The sequence below is a fragment of the Pipistrellus hanaki genome (assembly GCF_964339955.1).
Source record: "Pipistrellus hanaki genome assembly, chromosome: 14".
Taxonomy (NCBI): Eukaryota; Metazoa; Chordata; class Mammalia; order Chiroptera; family Vespertilionidae; genus Pipistrellus; species Pipistrellus hanaki.
This window is the reverse complement of record NC_140516.1, coordinates 35,534,551-35,557,759: the sequence shown is the minus strand read 5'-3', so window position 1 is coordinate 35,557,759 and position 23,209 is coordinate 35,534,551. Positions and strand designations below refer to the sequence as shown.

The 23,209-nt window shown below is 42.7% G+C and overlaps 2 protein-coding genes across 14 annotated transcripts in view; one reads left to right on the top strand and one right to left on the bottom strand.

The window, feature by feature from the left end:
* The window catches only part of LCOR (ligand dependent nuclear receptor corepressor), a 90,270-nt gene extending 77,199 nt beyond the window's left edge, over positions 1-13,071 (bottom strand). For 2 of the 13 annotated variants that reach the window (XM_084903489.1, XM_084903487.1), the window contains exons 1-2: positions 12,914-13,053; positions 11,794-11,867 (exon numbers count right to left, since the gene is read on the bottom strand). Coding sequence is in view for 4 of the 13 variants with exons in the window: in XM_084903485.1 (XP_084759611.1) it covers positions 11,794-11,867; positions 12,189-12,247 (133 nt within the window). In the remaining 9 variants the exon portion in view is untranslated. Of the gene's footprint in view, positions 1-11,793; positions 11,868-12,188; positions 12,460-12,913 lie in introns of those variants that run through there. The other 11 variants (XM_084903490.1, XM_084903484.1, XM_084903488.1 and 8 more) reach the window with 9 other exon arrangements.
* TM9SF3 (transmembrane 9 superfamily member 3) overlaps positions 11,546-23,209 on the top strand; it is a 181,206-nt gene continuing 169,542 nt past the window's right edge. The window contains exon 1 of the mRNA XM_084903516.1: positions 11,546-11,596. The gene's annotated coding sequence lies outside the window, so the exon portion shown is untranslated. The remainder of the gene's footprint in view (positions 11,597-23,209) is intronic.

Here is a 23,209-nt window from a genome sequence, read left to right as displayed (position 1 = left end):
AATTATGTAACTATTTGCTTTACCTGGGCTAACTGCTTGCTGTATGAATTATATTTCAATAAATCCACTTAAAAAAGGAATGAACCATTAATGTAACAGCACACATAAATACTGTTTACTCAAAAGAAGCCAGACACAAAAGAGTACAAAGTGTATGACTCCTTTCATATGAAATCCAGATGCAGGCAATACTAATGTATAGTGATAAAAATCAGTTATTGTGGTGGCGGGCAACTGCCTGGAAAAGGAAATGAGTGAACTTTCTAGGAGTCTGGAAATGTTCCATATCTTGTTTTGGGTAGAGGTCACGGGTGCATACAGTTGTCAAAACTAAGAACAGTACACTTTAATTATATCACAACAAGAAAGGTGGTTAAAAAACACATTCCTATTTGAATTTAGGAAAAGGGTAAAAACGAAAAGCACCTGTCAGCCTGGCTAGTGTGGGTCAGTGGTTGAGTGCTGACCTATGAACCAGGAGGTCACAGTTGGATTCCCAATCAGGGCACATGCCCGAGTTGCAGGCTCAAGCCCCTGCGGGGGGCTTGCAGGAGGCAGCCGATTGGTGATTCTCTCTCATTACTCATGTTTCCATTTCTCTCTCCCTCTATCTTCCTCTCTGAAATCAATAAAAATATAAATAAATTAATAAATAAATAAGCAAGCCTGCCAAAGAATGCCTTCATGCTTCCCCAATGGAGTAATTGCACAGCTGTTCATTTACAGAAATATCTGGTGCCTGAGTACACTCTGTCTTTTCTTCCCATAACAACTTAATAAACTCATTCAGTGCTCCCGTTGCCTCAAATTTTCACACATATCAATTTCCCTAATTTTAAAAGAAGTGCAAGAATATTTCAAACTGGGCCTAGTTAAGCATGTTTAAGTATCACCAAGTATTGAAAAGGAAATATATTTACATAAACCAGAGCTCTAAAAAGGAAACTGAAGTCTAATTTTTATTCTTCTGTCTTCTGAAAACATATTCTGATACCCTGCCTGGAAAAATCCTTTCCACATACCACTCTTCTCCTCAACCTTCCCTTGGTTAACTCTCATTTATCCTGCACCTTTCAAATGAAAATTTCTCATAGAAATCCTTCTGAATTTCTATTACTACAATCTGCTCCCACCAAAAACATAATTACATACACAGAGAACAATGTCTCCTTTCAGAGTTCTTATTTTATTGTGTAGTTATAGGTCCCTCAAGTGCCAGGCAAGCAGGAACAGTCTGCTATGCACATCACTGTATCCCTGCATCTACCGTGTTTCCCCGAAAATAAGACATCCTCCAAAAATAAGACCTAGCGCATGGAAAAGTAAGACATCCCCTGAAAATAAGACCTAGCGCAACTTTGGGAGAAAAAATTAACATAAGACACTTGTCTTATTTTCGGGGAAACAGGGTAGCATAGTACTGGGTAACTAGCCTATATACTAACCGAACAATTGGCTCAATTAAATTAAAATGCAAGTCAGCCAAACCATCTGAATACACTTTGTCCCGAAAGCAAAGAGATTGCTATTGTTTGAATAATCCATTATTTGATAGAACATTTTTGGGTCTGTATTTATGAGTCAGTGGGTATCTATTTCCTTATCAACTTGGCTTTCAGAATATAGCATTGTCCTCTGAGTTATTAGTTTCTACTCTCATTCTGCCTGTTCTTTTAACTAGGCACATTTACTTTTATCTTTACTCTCTGGTATTTTACTACTAGAGACCTGCGCACAAATTTGTGCACGGGTGGAGTCCAGCCGGCCCGCCTTAATTGGAGCCAATCAGTCCAGGCCAGCCAGGGGGAGGAGACACAGGAGGTTGGAAGGCTGGCCCTGCCCCCTGGTCAAACTCCCAGTGGAGGGGACATTTGCATATTAGCCTTTTATTATATAGGATATGCTTCTCCTGTAGTTTCCAAGATAAAGATTTTGAGAAAATGATAATGTTCACAAACTATTGCAACACAATATTTATAATAATAGCATTAATAGCTGTATAAATATTGTATAACTGCTTAAGGAGAGACGTTTTAGTTCAGAATGCAAACATACTGTCATTACTACCAAAAAGCTCAAAACAGTTCTCCCAACCTTCAGTAAACAGAATGCTTATGACACAAAAAGAATGAAGTGCCAAAATGAACAGACACAACAAGTAAGTTGGAGACAAAAAACAGCATCATAAAAGAAAGGGTCTAGCATTTTGTAGAACATGCTAAATAAAAGCAAAAACATTTACAGAAATCAACTTATACCAACTAAAGACTACTTTAGCAAATGCCTAGTAAGTATAAGATCATGCCTTTGGGCAAAATTTGAGCAATGTTCTACAATCCTTTGAAGCATTTCAAAGAGAATGCATTATAACAATCTATGCTTCCTTGAAACAGGTGGAAGAGGCATGAGAGTAGAAAAACCTGGATGCCTGGATTGTATCAATCACACACTCTGCAGGCCTCCAAAACAGTAACAAAACAAATGAATTTTCAGAATCCATTCTATAAGAATTCTGAATATGTGAAAATTTATGAATTGAAAGGGGAGAATCCAGAAGTACTTTTTCTAATAACCATTGTATTCTGCCTTTCCTCCCCCATTAAAACGTTATTTTCAGCCCTAATCAGTTTGGCTCAGTAGATAGAGTGTCGGCCTGCAGACTCAAGGGTCCCAGGTTCGATTCCAGTCAAGGGCATGTACCTTGGTTGCGGTCACATCCCCAGTAGGGTGTGCAGGAGACAGCTGATCGATATTTCTCTCATCAATGTTTCTAACACTCTATCCCTCTCCCTTCCTCTCTGTGAAAAATCAATGTTAAACACACACACACACACACAACACATTTTCACCACTGACAATATATATATATATATATATATATATATATATATATATATATATATATATATGGTGCTAATATGCACAATGTTCCCCCTTGGGAGTTCAACTGGGAGACCAGGAGTTTAATCGTGTGCTATGATGTGTGCTGACCACCAGGGGGCAGCGCAGCCGGTAGCCAGGGAAGGAAGGCCCCAGAAAGCAACTAGAAGGCCCCAATAGGCTCTGATTGCTAGCCAAGCCTAGGGACCCTACCCGTGCACGAATTTCGTACACTTGGCCTCTAGTGTATCATGATCATCACTGCAGGAAGTCAAATTCAAGATCATATACAGGAATGGCCTTAAAAATAAAAAGCTCAACCTCACTCATAGGAAATGCTAGTAAAAACCAAGTTGAGCCCAGCTAGTATAACAGCTCAGTTGGTTGAGTGTTGTCCCATACATAAAAAGGTCACTGGTTCAATTTTCAGTCAGGGCACATGCCCAAGTTGTGGGCTCAATCCCTAATAGGGGTGTGCAGGAGGCAACAAATAGAGATGTTGATAAATCAATGTTTCCATCTCTCTCTCTCTAAAATCAATCAAGACATATTTTTAAAAAATAATTTATGTACAATATTATTCATGGCAATACAATTAGTGACAGTGGAAAGTGAAAACAACTCAGATATTCAATAACTACATAGCTAAATATATTAGTCTGTCCACACAATGGAATGCAATGCAACTGTGTAAAACTGAGAATGTGCCCTATATACTGATATGGAAAGATAGCTAAGGTATATTAAGTGGGAAAAAAAATTCAAGGTAAAGAACAAGGTTATTTCTATGTATTGTTCTATGAATGAAATGGAGAAAAAAGTAAGAAAAATATTAACGATTTGCTTTTATTTTTATAAAGAAACACTGAAAGAATCCTATCTAATAAGAGAGTAATATGTAAATTAACCATCACTCTCCTACAACCACAAGCCATGCCCACCAGCCAATCAGGAGCAAGTGTGCAAATTAACCCAACCAAGATGGCTGCAGCCATAGAGCAAGCAGGAGGCTTGGGTTTCCCTGGCAATGAAGGAAGCCAAGCTTTCCACACACCCTGTCCTAACTTGGCCTCCGCTCAAGGCTACAAAGTTTCAATTATAGAAATAGATAAATCCCAACAAAAAATGGCTGCAGCCACTGAGGAGGCTTGGCTCTGCTCAAGGCTACTAAGTTTCAATTATAGAAAATAAATAAATCCCAGATACTATGGCTTCTGCTTGGGTTGCTGGGGGCGTGGCTGGCCCCTCACTCAGGCTGCCCTATGCCCCAAGGGAACCCCCACCCTGATCCAGGACACCCTTCAGGGCAAACCAGCTGGCCCCCACCCGTGCACCAGGCCTCTATCCTATCTAATAAAAGAGTAATATGCAAATTGACCATCACTCCAACACACAAGATGGCTGCCCCCACCTGGACCCAAGATGGCCACCACAAATGGTCAGCAGGGGAGGGCAGTTGGGAGGGATCAGGCCTGCAAGGGAGGGCAATAGTGGGTGATCATGCCAGCAGGGGAGGCAGTTGGGAGGGACCAGGCCTGCAAGGGAGGGCAGTTGGGGGTGATCAGCCTTCAGGGGAGGGCAGTTAGGGGTGACCAGGCCTGCAGGAGAGGATACTTAGGGCCAAACAGGCTGGCAGGGGAGCAGTTAGGCATCACTCAGGCTGGCAGGGGAGTGGTTAGGGGGCGATCAGCTGGCAGGCAGAAGCAGTTAGAGGCAATCAGGAAGGCAGGCAGGCGACAGTTGGGAGCCAGCAGACCTTGATTGTGAGAGGGATGTCCCAGATTGGAGAGGGTGCAGGCTGGGCTGAGGGACACCCCCCGGACACACCCCCCCCCCCCCCCCCCCCCGTGTACGAGTTTTGTGAACTGCACCTCTAGTCAATCATAAAATATGTCAAATTATTAAGGCTAGGGGAAAATTTTAATCAAATAGTATATGTAGGTTGGAGTAAAAGTAGATTTACAGTTGTTCATGTGAAAAATAACACAATTAATAACTAATAATACAAGAGTAAACTGTATTTCACATAGTCACAACTATTAGCCTAGTTTTGCCCCATACTGTATTTTTAAATGCCAAACCCATAAATTCCAAAGTCATCCCAAATCCCTACAAAATCTATTTAAAATACAAAAGATATTTACTGGGAAAGTTTATGGTCAGGATTTTATTTTAAGAGGATGAACAGATAAAAAATAAATTTTATATGTACTGATTATTTATATATTTTTATATATAAATAAATTTTATATATTCCTGATTTGAGATTCAGATTTGATTATGGCCTATAGCAGTTTCCTAGAACGGTTGAAACATATTACCACTAACTAAGTGGCTTAAAACAACAGAAATGTATTTGCTCGTAGTTCTGGATATTAGAAAGCAGAAATCAAGGCATTGGCAAGGCCATGCTCCCTCTAAAGCAGGGGTGGGGAACATGCAACCACAGACCAAAAAAAAACCTGCAAAATCATTTGGTCAGTCCTGCCAAGGCATTAGGGATGAGTAAATTAAATGTTTGATCAAATATAGCAGGCTAACTTTTTTAAATTATTTTTTTATTTATTTCAGAAAGGAAGGGAAAGGGAGAGAGAGATAGAAACATCAGTGATGAGAAAGAATAATTGATTGGCTGCTTCCTGAATGGAGATCGAGCTGGCAACCTGGGAATATGTCCTAACTAGGAATCCAAACCTTGACCTTCTGGTTCATAGGTCAACATTCAACCACTGAGCCACACTGGCCCAGGCAGGTTAATTTTTAAGTTGATAATTTTGGCTCCCAAATGATGTTATAAATATCCAAAAGGCCCCTGGCAGAAAACAGGTTCCCCACCCCTGTTCTAAAGGCTCTAAGGAAGAATCCTTCCTTGCTTCTTTGAAGCTTCCGGTGATTGTAAGCAATTCTTGGCATTCCTTGGCTTGTGGCAGTATATCTCCAATCTCTGCCTCTGTCTTCACATAGCTGTCTTCCCTGTCTGTATTCAAATTTCTCTCTTCCTATAAGGACACCAGTTATTCGATTAGGACCCCATATCTACTTTGGAGCTCATTTTAACTTCATTACAACTGCAAAGACCCTATTTCCAAATAAAGCTACCACAGACACCTGGGGTTAGGATTTCAGCATATCTTTTGGAGGGGATATATTACAACTCATAACCTGGTCCAAATAAGTCAATTTCTTCATATGTGGAATTTATAAATTTTGCCAAACCAGCATCCATCTCCCTTTCTTAGGTAACAGCATCCAATTTTCAAGAATTACTCTGCCTTTCCTTAAAGTCTTTCTCCAAAACCAAGTACCTGCCCCCAGGTTGGGTCAGAGAATCACCCTCCACAAGCCTTCGGAACTGATTCAGGGATAGGTCACATGACCTGAGCCTGACAATGAGTCCTTGCATACACCCAATTTGGCTGGTTCTACTACAAGAAAGAGAGACATGTGGATTTTAAGAATCACATAAAGCTAGAGCTGCCACTGATCATTTTTACCATTATATTTGCCGAAGGAAACCAAAAGATGAAAGGAATGTTAAAGGTGAAGATAAAAAGACATTCCTGATGACACAAGTCAAACTCCTAAATACAGTCATATCAGAACCTAGCTTTAGATTGTTTGTGACCAAAATGCCTGCATTCCCTCTTTCTTACACTAATTTCGATTTTATTTTTATTTTGCTTAAGCAACTTGAGTCACTATAAATAGAACACTATTCTTAATTTCAGTCACTTGTTTAGTCTGTAATATTTCAAAGTACCTTTCCACAAATACTGAGCATCCATTGTGTGCCAGTACTTTGCCAGTACTAAAAAAAAAAACAAAAAAAAAACCACCATGAAATACTTAAAAATAAAAAAACATGACATGAGCATTGACTTCAAGTGTCTTACAAACCAGGCGGGATAGAACTGGAGAAATAAAGGGAAGAAGGTAAAAAAGTAGTATAATAATACTTGCACACTAGAAAAAGTGTGTCCTATATTTTATGGTTAGAGGACTTGAAGGATTAAAAAGTGAGAACTGGGTAGGATATAGAGAGAGCTGTGACTGAAGTTGACTGGGCTCAAATATCTTGGAGGGCTTTGCATGTTGATTAAAGTAAGTTTGTTCTACATCTGAGTATTTTTCAAACTTCAGTGTATACAAGAATCACCTGAGATCTCTGTTTAAAATACAGATTCCCATGTCCCACCTTGGAAGATTCTAATTCAGCAGATCTGGGGTAGGACCTACATTTTCAATTCTTACGAACATCTTGGTGGTTTTATTCAACCAGTCAATATTTGAAAAAATTGAAGAGGAAAATATTTTCCTCAACTTTTCCAAGTAGTCCTAGAGATGAAAAGGAGAATGTTAGAAAAGTATTTCCTTTCAAAAGCCTCAATTTCCACTGTTCTGTAGGTGACAAAACCATCAGATGAGAGAGAAGTAAGAGTACACAGGGGCTAAAAGAGACCCATTGTGATAAACTGCAGGAACTGAGCAAGAATACACAAAAGAACTCCCAGTGCTGAGACTCCAGTTTAGGCTGAACACCATAAATTGATAGTAGCATCAATCCACAGTAATTTTTCTATCTATACATTAAAATAATACCCACTTACACCCCAGCTAAGTGGCTCAGTTGGTTGGAGTGTCATTCTGTACATGAAAAAAGGTTGCAGGTTTGATTCCCAGTCAGAGCACATACCTAGATGCTCAATAAATATTTGTGGGTTTGATTCCCAGTCTGGGCACATATGGGAATCAACCAATTGATGTTTCTCTCTTACAATGATGTTATCCCCCCCCCACCCAATAATATCCTCAGGTGAGGATTAACAAAACAATAAAATAATGCCCACCTAGTACAATTATTATGAAGACTTAATTACACATTTAAATGCAAGAAGTGCATTGAAAAGTATAAAAGAAGGGTTCAACAAACTAGATGAAACAGAAGAAAGGATAAGTCAGTAAAATATGATTTGTCTAACCACCTGAAACTAATTCTATATAATAAAAGGCTAATATGCAAATTGACCAAACAGCAGAACGACCAGTTGCTAAGATGTACACTGACAACCAGGGGGCGGATGCTCAACACAGGAGCTGCACCCTGGTTAATCAGTTCGCTCCCACAAGGGAGGGCTCCTCAGCCAGAAGCTGGGCTCATGACTGGCAAGCACCGCAGTAGTGGCGTCCAGGGCCTCTCCAGCTTCCGCAGCAGCACTAAGGATGTCCAACTGCTGGCTTAGGGGGGGCTGGGCCTAAACTGGCAGTCGGACATCCCTCTGGCAATCTGGGACACTGTGAGCACCAGTGACCACACTTTTCATACAGATGAAAGGCATCTTGCTGTTGTATGGGCAACTACATTTTTTTGCCAATTATAAAAAGTAGTACATAACATGATCTTCTGAGGCAGTAGTACCATTTTCCCCATCTTAAGGATGGAAAAACTGAAGCAGAGATAAGTTATATAATTGGCTTTGTCACACAGTTTTAAGTGTCAGAATCAGGCTGACTACAAAATGTGCAAGCCAGAGTCCATGCATATATCGCTGTATCATCCTGTTTTTTGTTAGAGTAGGTTTTAATTTCTTTAATTAAAAAAATTAAATCTAAGAGACTGTTCCCAATATATAGGTGAGAGTTCCTAGGCCTGGCCAGTGATCAGGACCATCTTTGGGCAGGGCAATCAGCCACCACCCCCCACCCGCCCTGGCTGGTGGCTTGGCGCTACCCCAGCACAGCCTGTCCCCCTTTCCACCCCCCACCCCCCCACTGCCACCACCAGTCGCCTCCTGGGGCAGGAGTGCCCCAAACTCACTTTTCATGACAAGAATGCCTTTTCCATATTCATCAAAATGAAGCAAGAATCTGCCACATTCTTCATGAAGTCTTCCTTCATCATCTTGAGAGACTTCTTTCATTTCTAAATACCCCTAACCACTCGCCTGCACCATGGGAAGGCACATTTTGCCTTGTACTGTAACTGAACACACTGTATTTTCTCTAAGGACTAAAAGGTCCTTGAAGGTTGGGGCAGCTTCCCCAATATCTTTGCTTGCCCACAGTGCATGGTACAAAGCAGATGCTTAATAAATATTTAACTGAAGTACTTATCTAATTGCCTTTCCTTCCTAAAAATAGCACTACTAAACATCTAAGTGATTAGGCAAGTACTCAGAAATGGCAGGTCCCCATAGACACTGAATACCTAATCCTCACTCTGTAAAAAAAATTTCAGGTCATATTATGTAGACCATAAGACTTAAAAAAAAAATTTTTTTTAAGTAGTATTATCTAGATGCTGCCTAAAATTGCTCCAGCTACAAACATATCTGAGGAAATTAGGCCAATCTGAAATAATAACTGTGTAAATCAAAGAGATTTTATCTTGCTATCCTTCAGCCAAGCTATCAATAGAACCAAGTTGAAATCACAACTTTTCCCTATATTGGGAAGAGCTTCTTAAGAATACAGCAAGGATGAGGAGCAGCCAAGGTCACATCACACCAGGCAGCGTAGAGAACCTCAATTTTCCTGGAAGCTGAACTGACTTTCCAGAGGATGCCTCAATAAGCACCAGGTGACCAAATAATCATCTTGATCATAATCACTGCATGAACCTGCTAACTCCAATTCAACTAAAACCTCATAATTAATGGAGACACCAACACTTCCACCTCCACAAAACAGACATGCCCACCTCCCTCCAACCCCCACAAAAAATTAGATTTTGGAAACAGAATTCATTTTTAATCCTAAGGCTGCTATAATTTAAATATAGAAACCAAATGACCCCAAAGTATTAAGATAATCAGTGAGTCAACAGAATCAAATAGAATGCTAACTGCTCAGAACCAAGCCCACCAAAATAAAAGATAAATTATTACATCTGCTAGTGACAAACAACATACATAATTACCTTTTGGACTGTACATAAGGATCATTGCGAGCCCTTTTAAATACAGATAGTTAACACTATAATTGATTCCTTATAACTTTCCCCTTAAATCACATACAGCGTAGGATAAAATAGGTTTACAGTTGTTCGTATGGAAAACAATACAATAATTAATAAAAGTACAAGAATAAACTCTACATTTTACATACTCACAATTGGAAACCTACTTTTGCCACACCCTGCATAATAAAAGAGAAAATATGAGGCCCAAATGATTTTAATTGGGATACTATCAACTACATATTACTGTTCAGATTAAAATACTGCTCTGCACTCTGGACTCTAAATATCTCCTGAACTTTACTACCTCGAAAGTGGAAATTTGGGAGTCAAAAGTATGTTTTAAGGAAACTGATCACCAGATTAATACCCTCCTTCAAAAAATGAATCTAAAATTTGATAATCAATTCAGATATTTACAGGATTTATTAGTCAAGTTTCTAAAAAGCCTTATAAAGCAGCAGTAACTAATCACACTAGGGGGCCTGAGGCAGAAGGTTAGGATTCAAAGCAAACAATTAAAATAAGATAATCAACACACTGAAACCATCTAAAGTTAACAGTAACTTAAGAAATCCTTAGAATTATAGTCATCAGTTTCAAAATCTTTTAAAAACAAAAAACCCCTACTTTTTAAAAAAAATCACTAAAAAAGTGAAGCAAATACAAAAACTAAAAATATTTCACAATTATTTCAGGATTTTGTATTAACTCACAATTCAGAAAACTCAATGCGTCTCAAAACCTTCTAAATGCCTTTTGTAAGCTGTCTTATATGATGATTACAACAAATACATAATTCAAAAAGTGTTTAAAGCAGACATAACATTTTAGCAAGTGTTAAGATAGGTTTGAAAGAACAAAACAAGCAGAGACAGAGCAGGGCAAATGAAAACTGATAAACCGTAGGCTGATTCCTGGAGGGCAGAGCTGGACTTGGATTGACAGGAGGGAGATTTCAAAGTATATTCATACGACAAATTACACCAAAAAAAAACCCTGATTCATGCCTTTGTTACTGACACAAGCATATGTTTTAAAATGTACTTTTAACCTTTGGACAACCAAAGTGGTATCAGATACCTTACAGCCCTGCTTATATTAATCATGTTTCACGTTACTACAGTCCAAATCTCTTAACAAAATCCACGTCCGTTTTCCTAATGAAACACTACAGAAATGGAAAGGCTTTATATCCTCTAAGTAAAGGTTACCTTATTTTATTTATTTATTTTTTTTTTAACTTGGTTGAAGTTTCAGTTTTGCTTTATCATCTATCCTAGAACACCTCCCTTGTGGGACGTGGTAAAAAAAAAGGGCATACCCTCCTCCTGTCAAGCCGGAAAGCTCCAACACAAAGACACGGAGCGCACCAAGTGCAGTAATTCTTCCAAACTGAGCCTCTCCGGCACCCCCTCGCCGCCCTCCCCGCCCCCCAGCAGATATGTCTATTAAATCGGTGTCTGTTCTCCCCCTCACACAACAAAGAGAACTTCTCACCGCATGAAATTGCCGCTGAATGGACACCAGAAAGCAGGATTTGCATAATTCCTCCAACACCGGGTCGGAGAAGGAGGGGACGAGGGGGCCCGAGCGAACCGGTAGAGATAATCTCCCGGATTCGGCCGGGGAAGACCCGGCTCCTAAGAGCGCTCCCCGCGGGCGGGCGGGCGGGCGGGCGGGGTGGGGGCTGCGATGCCGCGCCTCCCCGAGGACTGGGCGTGGGGGACGGCGGCGGCGGCGGCGGCGGAGGAGGAGGAGGAGGAGGACGACGACGACCAGAGCGCATTTGCCCCGCACATCAGCGGCGCCGAAGCCAAGATGGGGAAACGACAATGCTGGAGAAGGAGAAGGAGGAGGAGGAGGAGGAGGAGGAGGAGGACGGGAGCGCCCGACCCGGGGGTGGGCCGGGGCGAGGGGGCGGCGGGCGGAGCGGAGACACCACGCGGGCCACTTACTTTTCGGAGGGGGGTTTAATATATGAGCTAAGCCCTTATGGTCCCGCCGGCCGCCGCACCGAGGGAAACGGGACCTTGGGAGAGAAAAACAGACAAAAAAAAACAAAAAACACACAGTGTGAGGAGAGAGGCGCAGCCCGGCCGCGCGGCCCCTCCCCGGGCGCCCCCCGGCCGCACCCGCTCCGACCCGCGGGGAGGAGGCCACCCCGGGCGGCCCGGGGGCCGGGGGGCGGAGGACGAGGCTCTCGGCGAGGAGGCGGCAGCGGCTCCGGCAAATCCCCCCGCCTCCCGCCCGGGAGGGGACAAGAGCGACGAGTCTTCTCGGTCGGACCCGGTCCCACCCCTCCACCCTCCCCGCCGTGCACACCACAGCGAACACAAATACACACACACACCGACCCGAGCGTCGAGGGTTCACTCCCCGGCCGCCGCCGCCGCTGCCCCCCGCGGCCATGACACCCCACTTGGCTCGGTCAGGCGGACCCCGGGCCTGTGACAGCTCCGGCTCCCTCCGCCCCCATCGCCGCCTCACGCCCCGCACGCGCCCGAGCGCCCGCCAGCCCGCCCGCCGCGCGTGCGCGTGGGGCCGGGGGCGCGCGCCGCCGGGGCGCGTGGGGGAGGGGCGGCGCGGGACGGAAAAGGCGCCCCCGAGCGCGGAGGAGGCCGGGGCTGCGCTGGGGCCCAGCATGTCCTCCCCCTTCCCCTCCCCGCCCCCAGGGCCGGTCCGGCCAGGTTCGGTCCGGTCCGGCCCCGCGCTGGGCTCGGCGGGACGCGCGGCGGCGGCGGCGACCCCCGTCAAGTGTCAGCCCCGCGGGGCCGAGTCTCCACAATGAGGGGCAGGCGGCGCCGGGCCGACCGGCGAGGCAGGGGGGAGGACGGCGAGCCCCGCCGCCCGCGAACCCGCCCCGCGGAGGGCGCGCGCCCAGGCCCGAGCCCGGGGAGCCCGCCCGGAGGTCGCGCGCCCGCGCACCGGGGGGTGGGGGAGGGGGGCGCCCGAGCCAAAGAGGGCGGGCGGGCGGGCCGGAGCGAGCGGCAATGCCTGCCCCGGCTCCCTCCCACGTCCCGGGCGGCCGGCGGCGGGGCGGCCCGGGGCCCGGGGGCGGCGGGAAGAGGAGCTCACCTACACAGTGGAGGAGCTTGTGGCGCCAGGAGTCCAGTTCCTGCCGAAAGCCGCGCTTCTCAACGGAGCATTGCTGCCGCCTACACACCCTCGCCATCTTCTGCCGCCCGCCCGGCCGGCCCAGCCTCCGCCGCCGCGGCCCCGCGCACGCCCAGCCGCGTAGCCCCGGGGCCGCGCACGCACCCGCCGCCTGGGCGTCGCGCCTCCCGCCGGGGGCGGCGCGGGGGCGGCGCCGGCCTCACCTCGCCGTGGCCCCGGCGTGGCCCCGGGAGGCGACCTGGTGCACGCCCCGCCCCGGGCGCGCGCGGCCGGCCCGCGGGGCTGCTGTTCCCGCCCGCGGTCCTTGGCCGTGGCCGCCGCCGCCGCCGCCTCGGGCAGCCCAGCCCGGCGCCTTCCTGCGGCCGGAGCGCAGCCCCCGCGCCCCCGCGCCGCCGCTCTGTCCTCCGCGGCCCCCTCCTCCCCTCCCCGGGGCTTTGGGGTCTCAGGCCGGCCCCGTGGGTCGCTCCCAGCCAGCCGATGACCAGGCACCAACTGTTGCAAATTTCGTGGAACTGCTTCTCTGAACTTCCCGGTCGAAACGGCTCCTCCCACGAGCCTTCTGTTTAAGAAGCAAAATTCAGAATAAATACCCGATGCCCGTGGAGGCACTGAGCCCTAAACGTTTTAAAAGATAAAAGTTTGATACGTGTTATGAAGTCTTTGGGAGGCTTACACAGCATTCGTAAGTCCGGTAAAAAATAAAAATAAAAAAAAATTGAAATCAAGCGTTTTGATTTCAATTAAAAAAACAAGAGATTTCTACTAGCAAGACTGAGCATAGGTAAAATTCTCAGGTGGACAGGTTAAGAATCCCCCTTCTGTGTTGTGTGGAAAGCAATTTAAGAAAATTGTGCTAAAAGTGGGAATGGCATGTGAAAAGAAGGCTTAGTTAATAATGATTAAAGCGGAGTACTGGAAGGGACACAATTCCGTCTTCCAGGAAAGACTGGGAAAAAAGTATTTTCGAAGGGAGTTTTCAGGTGGGGAAACCCAGAATAGTGAAATAATCCTGGGAGGGGCACAAGCTATTCCATGCAAACACCAGGCTGGCCTTCATTGCTTGTCTGTTAACTTGAAAGTGAAAAGAGAAGAATGAAAGGGGGAAATCAGAAACGGGGGTAGGGAGGAAAAACAACGCAAAATAGATCCCGCTTTAACCATAGGCCCAGGACCCTGGAATGTCGGCTCTTCCTCGTTTTAGGGTTTAAGATTAAAGACGGTGCATTCCTGCTTTTAGATACGTAAACTTAAATTCGAAGACTTAATTTTAATTATTGTAGTAGGTAAAACAAAATAAGTGGTTGGCATCAGGGATCCCATTGGTGTACTGATTTACGTCTCTTCAAGGTAGTGTGGTCTTGGTTCTGTGGACCAGGAACTTGTTGAATTCTTTGGTTGGAGTGGTTTGAGATGAATGAATAGAAAAGCACCTTCTGCTCCCCAAATATTAGAAACCAATGACTTTTCCCCAGTTCTCAGAATTCCACAATGCTTCACTGACTTAAGAGTGCGGTCAAATGAACAAGCTATTATTAAGTCGTGAAGTGTTGAATTTCTGTGTACGTAGAACTGTCCTAGGTGGTGAGGGGAGAGCACAAATATGAGATAAAAGACTGAAACTTCCTTTCTTCACCGCTAGGTGGTAGATTGTCATCTTTTGTACAATAACTTTTCACCACGTTTCTATGGTTTTTAGAGGAAGTTATGCTTCACAAAGTTTGAAATATGTGAATATGTAACTATCAAGTAAATTAATAATGAATGTATTTTCCAATGACCCCATATGTTTTGTTTAAAAGTAATCAAACCAATGGTAATACTTCCAACATAATCTCTTAGTCTCACAAAGATTAAGAGGAGTTTAGTTCCCCAGCCGGTTTGGCTCAGTAGATAGAGCCACGGCCTGTGGATCAGAGTACCTCGGTTGCAGGCCCCTCTCCCACTGGGGCCCGGTGGGTGCTCCTGCAGGAGGCAACCAAAGGATGTGTTTCTCTCACATCAATATTTCTCTCTGTCTTTCCTCTCTCTTCCACTCTCTCTAAAAATCAGTGGGAAAATATCCTTGGATGAGCGTGGACCTATGAACCAGGAGGTTCACAGTTTGATTCCTGTGCATGTGCCATAATAACTTACTCAAATTCACACAACAGATCGTTTTCAGGCTCAATCCTCAGTGTGGAGCATGCAGGAGGCAGCCAATCAATGATTCTTTGTCATCATTGATGTTTCTATCTCTCTCCCTCTGTCTGAAATCAATAAAAAGACAATAAAATAAAATGTTAAAGAAAGAAAGCTTAAAGTTGAAATGTATTAATTAGAAAAAATTAAAAATATATATTAACAGTTTCAAGAGGATGTAGGGATATTTTTTATTTTTAAAAAGTATTTTTTCCATAGCCCTTGATACCATATTCTGTGCTGAGCTATATTTACCTGAACAAATGGCATTTTGTTCATCAGATTTTCAGGGAAAAACAATCAGGCAGTTCACTTTTATCTTTGTTAGGAGACTATAAGGAGAGTGGAGAAGGGGGAGAGAATCACCAGAAAGGAGTTATTTATAAGTAGGCAGCAAACAAAGGATGATTCCATGGAAAATGTGTTTTCATTTTGAAACCTGAAAAGGTATAAAATGCATCTGAGTTAGGGAAAATGAAAGTGTTTAAAACCAAAGGAAGTCCTTAGGAAAATTTTTAAGAAGTATAAGAAAGTTTGGTAAAATCACAGAATATCTTTGCTGAGTTTTAGCAAAATGGGCATTGCCAAGTTTATATTTGATTTGCCCATCTAACAAAACCGACTGAGCAACCACCCAAACTTGTTTTCATTTAATCTTTTAAAAGATTGGTTATTCAGAGTCTACTATGTGCCAGCTACACAAAAAAATGGGTGGCTGGTTCTGGTCAATGAACTATTATAATTGTGAGCAGAAGTGATACCTAAGACTCCAAAACTAGTAAGTGATTTTCAAGGGTCTGAAGATGGAGATTCAGAGTCATTGGAGATTTAGATCAACTTCCGGGTTGGAAGCAGAGCAGATAGAGCAGGGCATAGAATTCACATCTGCTCATTCTTTATGCAATGGACTTCCAACGCTGGCATTTACAAGTACTAAATATTATATGATACTAGGTTATCATAAAGAGTGGTTTCATCATTGTGAATGAATCTTAATTATGTTCCTTGTAGATAACATAGTAACTATTACTATAAAAAATAATACAGATATCTTAAGTACCTATCAGTTTGGGGGAGAGGGGATCAGAGTAACATATGAATTTGTGGAATAATGATAGGAGTTACTATTTATTGAGTGGGGACTCCAAGCTATGTCCTGAGCTAAGCACTTTATATTTTTATTGATTTCAGAGAGGAAGGGACAGAAGAGAGAGATAGGAACATCAATAATGAGAGAGAATTATTGATTGGCTACCTCCTGCACACTCCCTACTGTGGATTGTGCTCACAATCCTGGCAGGTGCCATGACTGGGAGTGAAACCTCAACCCCCTGATTCATAGGTTGATGCTCAACCGCTGACCCTCGCCAGCCAGGCCCTTTCATATATTATTTAATACTTAAAACAATTCTGTAAGATCGGTACTGTTTTCAATCTCATTTTAGAGATGGGGGAAAGAAAGCACATAGAGTTTAAATAACTTATTCAAATTCACACAACAGATAGTTGGAAGAATTTGCACTCAAGAGATTCCAATAATTTGGTTCTTCTCTTTTTTATGTAGTGCGTCAAAGATCAAGGTACTAGTGAATGCCTTTTCAAACATTTAAGCACTGTTATTTGTCACTAAAACTGTGCTATACTAAATGTCTTGTATAATTACATATACTTACGACTCATTATTTTGCCTGCAGCACATTTCTGTAGTTTCTTCTCAAGCATTATCTTATTGATCCAATAACAGTTCTTCCCAAATCAATCAAAATGCATAAATAACAAGGCATACTCTATGGAGTTCTTAAAATACTGTAGATACAGTACAACATGAAACAAAGAACAGTTCATCTATTCGTGGAATGGGTGACATCTCATATTCAGAAGAGGAAAAATAAGTACACTACAGTGATGAATGACATCTCAATCTTTTCCTCACATTCAGTTTAAAAAAAGAAAACATAATCTTCACATGTTACTTGTCGTGGATGTCATCTTGGCATAAAAAAATTTCCCTGCAGAACTTTTCTTGAAAATTACTCTGCAGATCTCTCTGAAAGCTTTCATTCTCTCAGTCAAATTCTTCCTGACAGACTCTCCTAAGATGCAGTGTTAATGATGCCAATAAACTCTAGGTGTTCCAAACAGATAATGATGTTGCTGTGCAAATGCTCTTTCATACTGTCTGACACTATTAATTCTGAAAAAGTCTATCGGTCAGTTCTTAGATCTATCACCCTTTCAGAAAGTTGACGATACCAGTCATCATTAAACCTTTGAAATCAATTCTTCATCTTTCTTGGTAATCAATTTGTTTTATGACCTTCAACAAATCACTCAATTCTCTGACCCTCATTTTTTTTTTTTTTTTTTTTTAATTCTCAGCCAAGGATATCTTTACCATCATTATTTTTTCTTTCGTTCATTCTTTTTTTTTTTTTTTTTCTTTTTTTTTTTTTTTTCTTTTTTTTTTTAGCGAGTAGAAGAGAGAGAATAAGAGAAAGGGAGAGAGAAAAAAGCATCCATGTGAGAAAGACTGATTGGTTGCCTCCTGCACATGCCCCCATTCAGGGCCTGGATCGAACCTGCAACAGAGGTATGTGCCCTTGACCGGGAATGGAACCCAAGACCCTTCAGTGTGTAGGTTGGTACTTTACCTACTAAGCCACACCAGCCAGGGTCTCTGACCCTCATTTTACTTATTTTTTAAAAATATGTTTTTATTGATTTCAGAGGAGAAGGGAGAGGAAGAGAGAGAGAGAGATAGAAACATCAATGATGAGAGAGAATCATTGATCAGCTGCCTCCTGCATGCCCACACTGGGGATCAAGCCCACAACCTGGGCATATGCCCAGAAGGGGAATCAAACCATGACTTCCTGGTTGATAGGCCTACTGCCAGAAGCCGATCATTGTTTTAATAATAGAGAGCTGTGGACAGGGAATTCGGAGGGCTGGTCAACCTTAATTGCTCTAAAGGGTCAGAGCTAATTAGATATTGGAACTTGAAGCAGCCCCTACCTGTTGGTCCTAAATTCACTGGTTGGCTTTTATGGAGTTTCCTGCCTAGGGGACATGGGTGTACCCTATAATTTTAATTTTAATAAAAGGGATGGAAAAGCCAGAGCAAGTAATAGTTCTCCACTAGAGTTGGACTACCGCCTGGCCCCCACTTCCCAAATTAATGCTTTTCTAAAGTCTCTTTTCATTTGTGTGCAGCCTTCTCCAGAACCCAAACCCTGAACCAGAACCCTGAATCACGAGAGATGTGAAAGAGGCTTCCACAGTCTACGCTCGACTACTGAGCCACACCAGCTGGTCTGGCCCTCATTTTAAATAATCATGGGTTAGCCCTAGCCAGCTTGGCTCAATGGATGGAGCATCAGCCTTCGGACTGAAGGGTCCCAGGTTCGATTCCAGCCAAGGGTACATGCCTGGGTTGTGGGCTTGATCCCCAGGAGGGGGTGTACAGGAGGCAGCCGATCAGTGACTTTCATCATTGATGATTCTAGCTCTCTCTCCTCCCTTCCTCTCTGAAATCAATAAAGAAATATTTTTTTTAATAATCATGGGTTAAAAAAGAAATTGAAAGGGCAATTAGGAAACTTTGAACTTAATCAAGCTAAAAATACAACATATCGAAATTTGTGGGAAGCCTCCAGGACTTGGAGAAATTAAACTTCTGTAGTTTAAGCCACTAGGTCAGTGGTATTTTGTTATGGCAGTCCTAGCAAATGAATATACTGGTAATCCCCACACTGGGAATAACTTACATGTCTATCAGCAGATACATGAATAAACAAATTTGGCAGATGTCATCCTAATGAAATGATCAAAGTTACCATCCTCTTATGATAAGTCATATTGATATCATTTACCCCCTGACAGGGAGAAAAGGAGTTGGAGTCTAAGCAGAGCTGAAGATATTGCTGAGCTGAAGAGGCAGTGATCAGAGTTCCAGACTACTGTAGTGGCTGTAATTTTTGAGGCAGGATAGAAGAGAAGAGAGATATGCACACAAAAAGTAGCTCAAAAATATACAAAGGGATTCCATTAATGAAAATTCAGTCCAACAAGGCCTGGGAGAAAAGAGCTACTTGTGTGTTGTAAGAACAGAGATCCCTGGAGTCACAGGGTACTGGGAGACATTAAAGTTCTGAACAGAAAAAGTAGAGAGACCTTGGTGTTTACTCTGGGGCTTAATCCCAAAAGCTCTATGCCTTAGGAACAGAGCAATTTTAGTTTGAATAAAAGAACCCTAGACTAGACCACACTATAAATAAATAAACAAACAAACAAACAAACAAACAAATCTATCTCTGACAAGATCAGGCTAATCCAAATTAAATTAACTGATTTTCAGGGAAAGAACATACTGTAGTAAGCCTTTACATTTCTGAAAAATATATTTTATTTTTTTTACAGAGAAGAAGAGACAGGGATAGAGAGTTAGAAACATTGATGAGAGAGAAACATTGATCAGCTGCCTCTTGCACACCCCCTACTATGGATGTGTCCGCAACCAAGGTACATGCCCTTGACCAGAATTGAACCCGGGACCTTTCAGTCCACAGGTCAACACTCTATCCACTGAACCAAACCGGTTTTGGCAAGCCTTAACATTAAAAAAAAAAAATTATGTTAGAGAGAGAGGAAGGAAGAGAGAGAGAGAAGAAACATCAATTTGTTGTTCACTTATTTGTTATGCATTTTTTGGTTGCTTCCTGTATGTGCCCAGACTGAGGATCAAACCTACAACCTAACTTGGCAGGTGTTGGCTCAGTGGTTCAGCATCAACCTATGAAGCAGGAGACCACAGTTCAATTCCCGGTCAGGGCACGTGCCTGGGTTGTGGGCTCGATCTTCAGTGTGGGGCGTGCAGGAGGCAGCCGATCAATGATTCTTTCTCATTATTGATGTTTCTATCTCTCTTTCTCCCTCTCCCATCCTTTCTGAAATCAATAAAAAAATATATTTTTAAAAGAAAGAAAACAGTTGGGGTGGGTTTAGTGAGCATTATGTTGTCTAATCCACTCAAGGCATTAAGCAACTGTCCATATGGAGGAGTGGTACCTGTGGTGTAGCCTTTTGGGATGAGAAGACTGCCGAGAGCACAAGTTGAACCAAGAACTCATATTTCAGAGGCCATGTTGGAGAGATCAGAGAGCCAAACAGTCCCTGGCCCAGCTGGGAGCACCTTGTCTGTCTGTTGCTCTCTATTACTCATTAACAGCAGGCACCCCACTTGCCACACCCTTTTGTTCAAATATAATTAAATTTTAAAATAACATGACTTTAGGAAGAACTGTACAAAGTGCAGATACCTGGTTTGTGGGTACAAGTTAGAGTGTAGGCAGCAATGATAGCTGGGAATCAGAAAACACTTGTACCTGTTTAGTTTGACAAAGAATCAAATCCAAGTTCTCCCCCAGGAGTGGAAAAAGGCAGAAAGCCATCAGAACTAGGTGTGAGAAGTAAAAGAAGGAGGAGGAGAAGGAGGAGGAGGAGGAGGAGGAGGAGGAGGAGGAGGAGGAGGAGGAGGAGGAGGAGGAGGAGGAGGAGGAGAAAAAGCACATTAGCTCCTAAATGCAATTTGGTATACTGGATTGGATCCTGGAATAGAAAAAGGACATTAGTTAGAAAAAACTAGTGAAATCTAATCTGGAGTTTAGTTAATACTAATTAAAACTAATGACATATAGGCTGGAGTTTAGTTAATAATAATAATATACTAAGGTGGGTTTCTTAGTTTTGGCATTGCATCATGGTGAGGTAAGATAATAACGATAGGTCAGGAGCAGAGTCAGCAGGCAGTGTATGGAGCTATGTCGCCTAGGGGCATGTCCACCAGCCTGGTAATATTTCCTACCCACTTTTTTGCCTGCGCTCAGCATGAAAGGACAAAGGCTTAGCTGAACTCAAGAGAAAGAGGAATCACGTGCCCTCACCAAACCCTTGCTTAGGCCCTTCCACAGACCTTTGTTGGTATGAATTTGGCCCAATGAAAGGAGGGGCATTTCCCCCCACCTCCCACATTCTGTTCTGGCTACTCAGATCTCTCAATCACAGCTTAGCCCCTATAACATTCCTCAACTTCAAATTAAATTTAGGGCCAAAGTCCCCTTGGGGCCAGCAAGGGCACAATTTTCTATACCAAGGAGCTGAGCCATGCTCACCTAAGTGCAGAGAGCTGCAGGCAACCCAGGTTATGGCCATAAAATCCTCAGCAGGTGTTGGTGGACAAGGCAGATAGATTGGGGGAGAGGAATGTCTCAGCTGAGAGGATGTGGTGCCTGCCCAGAGCCTGTGTCTGGGTGATAAATGGGTGGAGAAGAGAGAGAAGTAATTACTTAATTCCATGTGCAGACAGACTGGCATTTATTGCAAGCTTATCACAAAAGTCCACAAGTTATTATATTTCACAACAAACAGTTATTGGAGGGATGGAAGAAGTGAGACCTAAAAGAAACTGAAAGGGAGATAAGCATCAACAAAAGCAGCCAAACCCCCCAAACGAGCCATTTTATAAACATACTTATCAGAATTCTGGTGCACCCAAAGTGTTAACACAGAATCTTTAAAATAAAATTTATTCTCATTAGTACTAATTGACATGAATATATATAATTCATGAGATTATCCTCAGGGTAGTGTCAGTGTGGGTTAATGGGGATATCCCAGTGGTGGGAAGGAAGGAGAACAATGGAGAGACCTGGTTTGGACAATGAAATTGTCTAGAAGGTCAAGGCTATGTGTATTTAGAATCATAGGTAGGCAATATTTCACTCCTTTTCAACTGGGTAGACTCTACCTGGTAGAGAAAAGCTATTGCTTCTTTATATGCTAATATACTTCTAAATTCACTAAATCCACTTCTTACTAATTTCAATACTTTTGACTAGTTCTTTTTCATTTTCTAGTACAAAAGGACATCATCTACAAATAATAATTTTTGTTTATTCCTTTAAAAAAAATTTAAATATATTTTATTGATTTTCCACAGAGAGGAAGAGAGAGGGATAGAGAGCTAGAAACATCGATGAGAGAGAACCATCGATCAGCCGCCTCCTGCACATCCCCCACTGGGGATGTGCCCACAATCAAGGTACATGCCCCTGACCAGAATCGAACCTGGGACCTTTCAGTCTGCAGGCTGATGCTCTATCCATTGAGCCAAACCGGTCTTGGCTGTTTATTCCTTTTGATGTTCATTCCTTTTATTTATATTTCTCATCTTACTGCATTAGGAAGAATTTTCAAAACAGTAGATAATTATGATAACGGTGACATCATTATTTAGAAAGGAATGCCTCATGTTTCTCCTTTAATTGTATTTAGTTTAGATTAATTGCTCTTTACCATATCATACCGTTTTCCCCACATACTGACTCATATATTCTCTTCTTTGCCAATTTAACTCCTACTCATTCTACAAAAAAAAAAAAAAAGAGTGTATACAAAAGCACATGTAAATAAACACTCAGCTATCCTTAATATAGTTTTATTAGTTTACAAAGGACTTTCATATGTAGACTCTCATTTGGTGCTCTTGGCATGATGAAATAGGTATTACTAGGACTTTCATTTTAGATATAAAAAAATTCAGTATTTGTGTGAATGAGCAATTAGTCCTAGGTCTTACAGTTAAACGGACTACAGTTTTGCATTTTAGGGAAAATACTTTAAATCCCAAGGAATTGCAAGAGTTAAGACAGTCCAAAGTGTCATCCATAAGGTATTGCATTTGTGCTAAAGCAGGAAGAAAGCATAGAGACAGTGCTTGATCTTTCATTGGGAAAGAAAAGTTTCCCTCAAGTTCTTGGGGAGACTTTCCCTTATGTGTCTTTAGCCAGAATTGGATAGCAACAATAGCTAATGTTTAGTTAGTATTACTATAGTGGCAGATATTGTTTTATATATATTCATTTAATTATCACATTAACTCTATTAAGTAAACACTATAATCATCCTCACTTTATAGACAAACTAAGGCCCAAAGACCAAAGATCAGGAATTTAGCAAATAAGTGGGAGACCCTTTATTTGAACCTAAGTAATCAGGCCTCCATCTATTCTCTCTCTTTTT